The sequence below is a fragment of the Girardinichthys multiradiatus genome, chromosome 11, assembly GCF_021462225.1.
Source record: "Girardinichthys multiradiatus isolate DD_20200921_A chromosome 11, DD_fGirMul_XY1, whole genome shotgun sequence".
In the NCBI taxonomy this organism is placed as follows: domain Eukaryota; kingdom Metazoa; phylum Chordata; class Actinopteri; order Cyprinodontiformes; family Goodeidae; genus Girardinichthys; species Girardinichthys multiradiatus.
In genome coordinates this window covers 44671937-44683245 of record NC_061804.1, presented here as the reverse complement: position 1 = coordinate 44683245, position 11309 = coordinate 44671937, and the positions used below count along the sequence as shown (strand labels likewise).

At 41.1% G+C, this 11309-nt stretch overlaps 1 protein-coding gene across 2 annotated transcripts in view; it reads left to right on the top strand.

The window, feature by feature from the left end:
• The first annotated feature begins 1863 nt into the window (after positions 1-1863).
• The window catches only part of hyou1 (hypoxia up-regulated 1), a 32797-nt gene continuing 23351 nt past the window's right edge, over positions 1864-11309 (top strand). Inside the window, exons 1-5 of one of the 2 annotated variants that reach the window (XM_047379577.1) lie at positions 1864-2061; positions 7451-7526; positions 7720-7813; positions 7944-8022; positions 8165-8319. In XM_047379577.1, coding sequence (XP_047235533.1) covers positions 7457-7526; positions 7720-7813; positions 7944-8022; positions 8165-8319 — 398 coding nt within the window. In that variant the 5' untranslated portion in view covers positions 1864-2061; positions 7451-7456. The remainder of the gene's footprint in view (positions 2062-7450; positions 7527-7719; positions 7814-7943; positions 8023-8164; positions 8320-11309) is intronic. The other variant, XM_047379578.1, reaches the window with a different exon arrangement.

Below are 11309 nucleotides of genomic sequence, written 5' to 3'. Positions count from 1 at the left end.
GCCACATACAGGTCCTTCTCAAAATATTAGCATATTGTGATAAAGTTCATTATTTTCCATAATGTCATGATGAAAATTTAACATTCATATATTTTAGATTCATTGCACACTAATTTAAATATTTCAGGTCTTTTATTGTCTTAATACGGATGATTTTGACATACAGCTCATGAAAACCCAAAATTCCTATCTCACAAAATTAGCATATCATTAAAAGGGTCTCTAAATGAGCTATGAACCTAATCATCTGAATCAACGAGTTAACTCTAAACACCTGCAAAAGATTCCTGAGGCCTTTAAAACTCCCAGCCTGGTTCATCACTCAAAACCCCAATCATGGGTAAGACTGCCGACCTGACTGCTGTCCAGAAGGCCACTATTAACACCCTCAAGCAAGAGGGTAAGACACAGAAAGAAATTTCTGAACAAATAGGCTGTTCCCAGAGTGCTGTATCAAGGCACCTCAGTGGGAAGTCTGTGGGAAGGAAAAAGTGTGGCAGAAAACGCTGCACAACGAGAAGAGGTGACCGGACCCTGAGGAAGATTGTGGAGAAGGGCCGATTCCAGACCTTGGGGGACCTGCGGAAGCAGTGGATTGAGTCTAGAGTAGAAACATCCAGAGCCACCGTGCACAGGCGTGTGCAGGAAATGGGCTACAGGTACCGCATTCCCCAGACCTGGGCTACAGAGAAGCAGCACTGGACTGTTGCTCAGTGGTCCAAAGTACTTTTTTCGGATGAAATCAAATTCTGCATGTCATTCAGAAATCAAGGTGCCAGAGTCTGGAGGAAGACTGGGGAGAAGGAAATGCCAAAATGCCAGAAGTCCAGTGTCAAGTACCAACAGTCAGTGATGGTCTGGGGTGCCGTGTCAGCTGCTGGTGTTGGTCCACTGTGTTTTATCAAGGGCAGGGTCAATGCAGCTAGCTATCAGGAGATTTTGGAGCAGTCATTTCTGCAAAAGGATTCCCGACCAAGTATTGAGTGCATAACTATACATGATTATTTGAAGGTTGACGTTTTTTGTATTAAAAACACTTTTCTTTTATTGGTCGGATGAAATATGCTAATTTTGTGAGATAGGAATTTTGGGTTTTCATGAGCTGTATGCCAAAATCATCTGTATTAAGACAATAAAAGACCTGAAATATTTCAGTTAGTGTGCAATGAATCTAAAATATATGAATGTTAAATTTTCATCATTACATTATGGAAAATAATGAACTTTATCACAATATGCTAATTTTTTGAGAAGGACCTGTATTGTCTTTAAAATTGTGGAAGGGATTATGAAATGATAATTAGTACTAAGTCCAAATTTATTCATTCCTCTGGTAGATTTAGGTTTAGGTTAAATGTTTCTTGTGACTAAAAGTGATATTTGCGTTTTGGAGTTGACTGACAGTTTTTGTTTTTTTAAACGTTACCCGGAAATTTCGTCATTTGAGTTTCGCCCACTACTGCACGTGGACCAATAGGGTGTAGCAATAAAAAAAACTTAAGCCTCGCTCACGTTTCGTGGACCAATCATTCAACAGTGCGTGGAAAAGGGTGGGCGGGGCTGAATCTACAGAAACAATGCCGGTACGTCAGAACAACAGAGGTTACGTATCGGAAATAAAGACGTGTCCTTACACAATAAGAGCACAAGTGTTTTTTTTTGTTATTAGAGTAAAGCACTTTGGCTTAATTTTTAATAGAAAATATGTTTTCCATTAAAGATCAACGTTGCTACCATCTTGTAAACGCTTCCGGTTAGAATATACTACGTAGGGTCCTCCTATTCGCTCTGTGTGTTTTTAAGGCAAACCGGAAACGGCGTATGTGAACATTGTTAGTATGATAACAGTCTTGTACCGGCTGCATCTTCAGTGGACCCAATGAGGTAACGCCGCGTTCTGGGCCTGACTGCAACTAGTAAGTCGGTGATAAGGGGAACCAAACTTGGACAACAGAGAGGCTGCAAATCTAGGCAGTACCTTGTGAGCTGGTGTTAGAAACCCACACTGAAAACCCAGTGTGTGAAAACTCCTGTACAGCTTCATCTGATCACCTGAAGAAGGTAAGCTTGTGTTCTGTTTCCAAATAGCTAGCTGCTTGTGCGCCTTCTCTCTGGCGCTTTATTTCCGCTTAATAACGCTATTGTTTAATTTGTGGAGGATCGGTTTGTGTTATAAACATATAGTCGAATCTAAAGGTTACTTGTTCATTCTTTCAAAGCTAAACATGAATAGTTGGGTTAAACTTTAACTCCACCTCAGGAACTTACCTTTACTTCAACCAGTACATGCCTCTGTTTTCTAAACACCACAAGACAGCATGAAAAAAGTGAAATGATCATAACATTCCAGAGAGGAGGGGTGAAAGTTTTACTTTTCTCTTCATTTGTAGCGGCCTTGTCTCGTCATGCTCAGTCAGAGGTGCTGAATCGGATCTTAAATTGAGGGGAGGGGGGACCATCAGGCCCACTGACATTTAGGCGCATTCTTCATTCATTGTTCAGTGCCAATACTTGAGGTTTAACCAGAGGACATCCTGACGGTCTGTGTAATGCCACGTGTTTGCTAGCTGTCTACACTCAGGTGGGAGCAGGTGAACTTGGCGTCGTTTAATACATTTAGGCCTAGAAATATTTGGGCAGTGACACAAGTTTTTAAATTTTTATTTTAGCTGTTTTTGAAAACATATTATTGATATAATTATATAACCAATATGGGCTTAAAGTGCAAACTCTCAGCTGTAATTTGAGAATATTCGCATCCAAATTAAAGCAAGGGTTTAGTAATCACAGCTCTTTAATAGTAGCTGCCTCTTTTTCAAGGGACCAAAAGTAATTGGACAATTGACTGAAGGCTGCAATAAAAATAACAATGCTGCATGGGCTCTAACCTCCTTAACCTGTCATCAATTAAGCAGTTAAAAGGTCTGGAGTTGATTCCAGGTGTGGCATTTGCATTTGGAAGCTGTTGCTGTGAACACACAACATGCAGTCAAAGGAGCTCTCAATGCAAGTGAAACAGACCATCCTTAGGCTGAAAAAGGAAGAAATCAATCAGAGAGATGGCAGAAATGTTAGGAATGGCCAAATCAACAGTTTGGTACATTCTGAGAAAAAAAAGAGTACATTGGTGAGCTTGGGAACTCAAAAAGGCCTGGATGTCCAAGACAGCAGTGGTGGATGATTGCAAAAATCTTTTCCATGGTGAAGAAAAACCCCTTCACAACATCCAGCCAAGTGAAGAACACTCTCCAGGAGGTAGGCATATCAGTATCTAAGTCTACCATAAAGAGAAGACTTCATGAGAGTAAATACAAAGGATTCACCACAAGGTGCAATCTATTAATCAGCCTCAAAAATAGAAAGGCCAAAATTGCCTTTGCCAAAAAACACCTGAAAAAGCCAGCCCAGTTCTGGAACAGCATTATTTGGACAGATGAGACTAAGATCAACCTGTACTGAATGATGGGAAGAAGAAAGTTTGGAGAAGAATTGGAACAGCTCATGATCCAAAGCACACCACATCTTCTGTAAAAGATGGTGGAGGCAGTGTGATGGCATGGGCATGCATCGCTTCAAATGGCACTGGGTCACTTGTTTACTAATTATGTGACAAAAGACAGAAGCAGCCAAATTAATTCTGAAGTGTGTAGGGATGTACAGGGGTTGGACAATGAAACTGAAACACCTGTCATTTTAGTGTGGGAGGTTTCATGGCTAAATTGGACCAGCCTGGTAGCCAGTCTTCATTGATTGCACATTGCACCAGTAAGAGCAGAGTGTGAAGGTTCAATTAGCAGGATAAGAGCACAGTTTTGCTCAAAATATTGAAATGCACACAACATTATGGGTGACATACCAGAGTTCAAAAGAGGACAAATTGTTGGTGCACGTCTTGCTGTGACCAAGACAGCAAGTCTTTGTGATGTATCAAGAGCCACGGTATCCAGGGTAATGTCAGCATACCACCAAGAAGGACGAACCACATCCAACAGGATTAACTGTGGACGCAAGAGGAAGCTCTCTGAAAGGGATGTTCGGGTGCTAACCCCGACTGTATCCAAAAAACATAAAACCACGGCTGCCCAAATCACGGCAGAATTAAATGTGCACCTCAACTCTCCTGTTTCCACCAGAACTGTCTGTCGGGAGTTCCACAGGGTCAATATACACGGCCGGGCTGCTATAGCCAAACCTTTGGTCACTCATGCCAATGCCAAACGTCGGTTTCAATGGTGCAAGGAGCGTACATCTTGGGCTGTGGACAATGTGAAACATGTATTGTTCTCTGATGAGTCCACCTTTACTGTTTTCCCCACATCCGGGAGAGTTACGGTGTGGAGAAGCCCCAAAGAAGCGTACCACCCAGACTGTTGCATGCCCAGAGTGAAGCATGGGGGTGGATCAGTGATGGTTTGGGCTGCCATATCATGGCATTCCCTTGGTCCAATACTTGTGGTAGATGGGCGCGTCACTGCCAAGGACTACCGAACCATTCTTGAGGACCATGTGCATCCAATGGTTCAAACATTGTATCCTGAAGGCGGTGCCGTGTATCAGGATGACAATGCACCAATACACACAGCAAGACTGGTGAAAGATTGGTTTGATGAACATGAAAGTGAAGTTGAACATCTCCCATGGCCTGCATAGTCACCAGATCTAAATATTATTGAGCCACTTTGGGGTGTTTTCCTCCACCAGTATCACGTAGTGACCTGGCCACTATCCTGCAAGAAGAATGGCTTAAAATCCCTCTGACCACTGTGCAGGACTTGTATATGTCATTCCCAAGACAGATTGATGCTGTATTGGCCACAAAAGGAGGTCCTACACCATACTAATAAAATATTGTGGTCTAAAACCAGGTGTTTCAGTTTCATTGTCCAACCCCTGTACTTTCTGCTTAGATTCAGCCAAATGCAGCAAAGTTGATTAGATGCCCCACAAACAAGCAAAGACCCAAAAACAAGCAACAACTGAAGACAGCTGCAGTAAAGGCCTGGTAAAGCATCACAAAGGAGGAAACCCAGCATTTAGTGATGTCCATGAGTTCTAGACTTCAGGCAATCTGCAAAGGATTCTCAACAAAATATTGAAAAGTAACATTTTACTTGGGGTTATGCTTATTTGTCCAATTACTTTTGAGCCCCTGAAATGAGGAGCGTTTGTATAAAAATAGCTACAATTCCTACATGTTTCATCACATTTTTGTTCAATCGCTTGAATTAAACCTTAAAGTCTGCATTTCAATTCCGTTTTTGTTGTTTAATTTCAAAACCAATGTGGTGGCATGCAAAGCCCAAATCATGAAGATTGTGCCACTGTCCACATATTTCTGGGCCTAACTGTACAGGTCCTTCTCAAAAAATTAGCATATTGTGATAAAGTTCATTATTTTCTATAATGTAATGATGAAAATTTAACATTCATATATTTTAGATTCATTGCACACTAACTGAAATATTTCAGGTCTTTTATTGTCTTAATATGGATGATTGTGGCATACAGCTCATGAAAACCCAAAATTCCTATCTCACAAAATTAGCATATTTCATCCGACCAATAAAAGAAAAGTGTTTTTAATACAAAAAACGTCAACCTTCAAATAATCATGTACAGTTATGCACTCAATACTTGGTCGGGAATCCTTTGGCAGAAATGACTGCTTCAATGCGGCGTGGCATGGAGGCAATCAGCCTGTGGCACTGCTGAGGTCTTATGGAGGCCCAGGATGCTTCGATAGCGGCCTTTAGCTCATCCAGAGTGTTGGGTCTTGAGTCTCTCAACGTTCTCTTCACAATATCCCACAGATTCTCTATGGGGTTCAGGTCAGGAGAGTTGGCAGGCCAATTGAGCACAGTGATACCATGGTCAGTAAACCATTTACCAGTGGTTTTGGCACTGTGAGCAGGTGCCAGGTCGTGCTGAAAAACGAAATCTTCATCTCCATAAAGCTTTTCAGCAGATGGAAGCATGAAGTGCTCCAAAATCTCCTGATAGCTAGCTGCATTGACCCTGCCCTTGATAAAACACAGTGGACCAACACCAGCAGCTGACACTGCACCCCAGACCATCACTGACTGTGGGTACTTGACACTGGACTTCTGGCATTTTGGCATTTCCTTCTCCCCAGTCTTCCTCCAGACTCTGGCACCTTGATTTCCGAATGACATGCAGAACTTGCTTTCATCCGAAAAAAGTACTTTGGACCACTGAGCAACAGTCCAGTGCTGCTTCTCTGTAGCCCAGGTCTGGGGAATGCGGTACCTGTAGCCCATTTCCTGCACACGCCTGTGCACGGTGGCTCTGGATGTTTCTACTCCAGACTCAGTCCACTGCTTCCGCAGGTCCCCCAAGGTCTGGAATCGGCCCTTCTCCACAATCTTCCTCAGGGTCCGGTCACCTCTTCTCGTTGGGCAGCGTTTTCTGCCACACTTTTTCCTTCCCACAGACTTCCCACTGAGGTGCCTTGATACAGCACTCTGGGAACAGCCTATTCGTTCAGAAATGTCTTTCTGTGTCTTACCCTCTTGCTTGAGGGTGTCAATAGTGGCCTTCTGGACAGCAGTCAGGTCGGCAGTCTTACCCATGATTGGGGTTTTGAGTGATGAACCAGGCTGGGAGTTTTAAAGGCCTCAGGAATCTTTTGCAGGTGTTTAGAGTTAACTCATTGATTCAGATGATTAGGTTCATAGCTCGTTTAGAGACCCTTTTAATGATATGCTAATTTTGTGAGATAGGAATTTTGGGTTTTCATGAGCTGTATGCCAAAATCATCTGTATTAAGACAATAAAAGACCTGAAATATTTCAGTTAGTGTGCAATGAATCTAAAATATATGAATGTTAAATTTTCATCATGACATTATGAAAAATAATAAACTTTATCACAATATGCTAATTTTTTGAGAAGGACCTGTATCTGTGAGAGTGAGCTTGCATGTTGTAAATGCCCCGGGACATAAAAAAATAAATGGACTAAATGCCATGCGCATGTGAGAATTTAAACTTTTTGAGATATTAAACAAGAACAATAGCATATTTTTGCTTTGAAATCAACTAATGTGCTGGTCTTAAGTGTGGGTCAGTTCCTGCTCACTGCCAGTCAGTTTGATGAAAGAAGGCTTCTATACTTAACTCTCCCTTACAAATAAATAAAACAAAATCTGGTTGTGGAAAAGCACAGACAGTCAACTCCAGCCTAACTTGACAAACTAATGAACCAACTAACACAAACTATTGCAGTATAAACAGCAGAACATCAATAAGCAATGGACAACTACTACTACATTGTTGCTTAACTCTGTATTAATATTACAGTAACACAGTATTTTGTACACATAACTGTATTAATCAATATATATTATTTCAGTAGTAGTAGTTTGTTTCAAACTAGAGCTAATTAGATCATGTTATGCTTTTTAAAATCTGAAATCGTTTTGTCTTTACAGCTCATCATGGGAGTGTGGGTTCAGATGTTGGTTGCTCTCACCTTCCTCATTCTAGCCCTGTTCCCCCCTTTCACAGGTAATGATCCTTCAGTATGCAAAGATGGTAAAAAGAACGTCCTGGTACATTTGATAAGGATTAGTCGCAAAACGGTTGATCCTTGATAAATGGCTACAAAATATTTGACCTAAGTGCCTTACTAATCAATGCAAGCATTGATACGTTCTCCAGTTCTCCCAGCTAAATATAATGGTTGTCTTTGTGTTTGTAGTGACTGTAGCTGTCATGTCAATTGACCTTGGGAGTGAGTGGATGAAAATGGCAATAGTAAAACCTGGAGTGCCCATGGAGATTGTACTCAACAGGTGAGTGGGAACTGGTGTTTTCTTTATGATCAGATGAGGCCAGATAATCACGATGAAGCACGTATACAAAAGTTTAGATTTTCTGAAGAGATACTTGGTGATATGGAAATCCTTTTTCCCTCTTCTTCAGGGAGTCTAGAAGAAAAACACCCACAGCAGTGTGTCTTAAGGAAAACGAGAGACTCTTTGGAGACAGTGCATTAGGAGTGGTATGTTCTTTCAGTTTCGGTAGACCAACTCAGATATGTCATCCTGATCCAAATCACTGCACTTGCAAAGTACAATAAGTTATCAAAAATGAATGCACATCACTATTATATGGTGTCATTGATCACTGACTTTGTGTTTCAGTCAGTGAAAAATCCCAAAACGGTTTATAGACATCTCCAAAGCCTTCTGGGTAAAAGGCATGACAACCTCCAGGTGAAGATCTATCAGAAACGTTTTCCTGAGCATCAGCTGCAGGATGACCCAGTAAGAGGAACAGTTTACTTCAACAGCTCACTGTAAGTTTTAATTTTTCCATTCTTTTGAATATCCACATTTGTGTATTCCTTCTTATATTTCCTCTCTAAAATAGGAGCTATGTCAGAAGAGTTAAAAAGAGGAAGAGGAAAAAAATAGTTCCCAAATAATTTTCTTCAAGGATTGTGTGTTTGCTTCAAACCTTGAAATGTGGTGTTTTCAAGGACTTCAAATTGCTTGAATTTTGAATAAGTACTTGACAGCCACTTTGTGTTTGTATCCGGAACTGCTGATGTTTACTTACCTTAATTGGTGTCTTTGCATAAAGTTCTCTGAAGCTCACATATCCATATCCATGGAACATGTCTAATTCTCATTGGTCTGTGCCGTTTGAGATGTGTGCAGATGAACTTCTAGCTAAATAAGCAGGACAGGGCTTGATTTGACTATTACTTTTAGCCCGTCATAAGAGGGGAAGCCTAACGATCCTATCTACAGGTCCTTCTCAAAATATTAGCATATTGTGATAAAGTTAATTGTTTTCCATAATGTTATGATGAAAATGTAACATTCATATATTTTAGATTCATTGCACACTAACTGAAATATTTCAGGTCTTTAATTGTCTTAATACGGATGATTTTGGCATACAGCTCATGAAAACCCAAAATTCCTATCTCACAAAATTAGCATATTTCATCCGACCAATAAAAGAAAAGTGTTTTTAATACAAAAAGCGTCAACCTTCAAATAATCATGTACAGTTATGCACTCAATACTTGGTCGGGAATCCTTTTGCAGAAATGACTGTTTCAATGCGGCGTGGCATGGAGGCAATCAGCCTGTGGCACTGCTGAGGTCTTATGGAGGCCCAGGATGCTTCGATAGCGGCCTTTAGCTCATCCAGAGTGTTGGGTCTTGAGTCTCTCAACGTTCTCTTCACAATATCCCACAGATTCTCTATGGGGTTCAGGTCAGGAGAGTTGGCAGGCCAATTGAGCACAGTGATACCATGGTCAGTAAACCATTTACCAGTGGTTTTGGCACTGTGAGCAGGTGCCAGGTCATGCTGAAAAATGAAATCTTCATCTCCATAAAGCTTTTCAGCAGATGGAAGCATGAAGTGCTCCAAAATCTCCTGATAGCTAGCTGCATTGACCCTGCCCTTGATAAAACACAGTGGACCAACACCAGCAGCTGACACGGCACCCCAGACCATCACTGACTGTGGGTACTTGACACTGGACTTTTGGCATTTTGGCATTTCCTTCTCCCCAGTCTTCCTCCAGACTCTGGCACCTTGATTTCCGAATGACATGCAGAATTTGCTTTCATCTGAAAAAAGTACTTTGGACCACTGAGCAACAGTCCAGTGCTGCTTCTCTGTAGCCCGGGTCAGGCGCTTCTGCCGCTGTTTCTGGTTCAAACGTGGCTTGACCTGGGGAATGTGGCACCAGTAGCCCATTTCCTGCACACGCCTGTGTACGGTGGCTCTGGATGTTTCTACTCCAGACTCAGTCCACTGCTTCCGCAGGTCCTCCAAGGTCTGGAATTGGCCCTTCTCCACAATCATCCTCAGGGTCCGGTCACCTCTTCTCGTTGTGCAGCGTTTTCTGCCACACTTTTTCCTTCCCACAGACTTCCCACTGAGGTGCCTTGATACAGCACTCTGGGAACAGCCTATTCGTTCAGAAATGTCTTTCTGTGTCTTACCCTCTTGCTTGAGGGTGTCAATAGTGGCCTTCTGGACAGCAGTCAGGTCGGCAGTCTTACCCATGATTGGGGTTTTGAGTGATGAACCAGGCTGGGAGTTTTAAAGGCCTCAGGAATCTTTTGCAGGTGTTTAGAGTTAACTCGTTGATTCAGATGATTAGGTTCATAGCTCGTTTAGAGACCCTTTTAATGATATGCTAATTTTGTGAGATAGGAATTTTGGGTTTTCATGAGCTGTATGCCAAAATCATCCGTATTAAGACAATAAAAGACCTGAAATATTTCAGTTAGTGTGCAATGAATCTAAAATATATGAATGTTAAATTTTCATCATTACATTATGGAAAATAATTAACTTTATCACAATATGCTAATATTTTGAGAAGGACCTGTACACGCTGAGATTGGTGCCAGTCTCCATTGTTCCCCTAGTTGGGAGTTTGGAAATATGAGAAAAAAGCTAATTAATTTTGTTTCTTTTCTGACATTTTGGCAAACATTTCTTTTTTAAATGTGGTTCACTTGAATTGAGTTACTGAAGTAAATGAATGTTTCAATAATCTAATTCATTGAGATGCGCTTGTGTACAACAAACTTGTGAAACCAAACTTTTTCTTGTTTGGGTGAGTGTTATCAGAGTGGGAACTAGAAGGGGTCCTTGTTTTTAAAGGCACATATCACAATAGATTCCAGCAGTTCCAGATATCTGCCTGATGGTGAAAGCACAAGAACAACATCCTAACTGTCCTAAAAAACTACCGCCTTCAGCTGTGTGTCTGTTTTTTGGGGTAATGATGCTTTATTTTGCAGCACACATGGAAGTGTGGTCTTGCATCCTCAGTCTGAGGTTGGCCGATGACAATCTCTGCACTGTCAAACAAATAATTTTGTCTTAATTACCACTGATTCTATGTTTGTTTTTTGTGAAGAGATGCCTTTCATTTCAGAAAGGGACTTCTTGGACGAAAGAAAATAATTTAAAATCTTAAGATCGGACTTTAACTTTAGATGTGTAGTAAATAAATGCCTATATGCAATTTATTCCTGACGTTAGACCTTAGATATTTACCTTGAAAATTGCTTGAATTTGACTTTGCAACACATAAGAACCCTGCTATGTATTTTTGTTAAAATCACAGAGACAACAAAAAACAATTTTATTTACCGCTAGAACCATTGAGAGTTCAATTTTAACACTAGCTTTGTCCCAGGTGTTGCTCTGAAACGAGACCTCTCCACATCACACCTCTTGACTGATCCTAAAGTGGATCTCTTTAATATCTGTTCAGTTATAGAATATTTGTGACCTAAAAAGGAC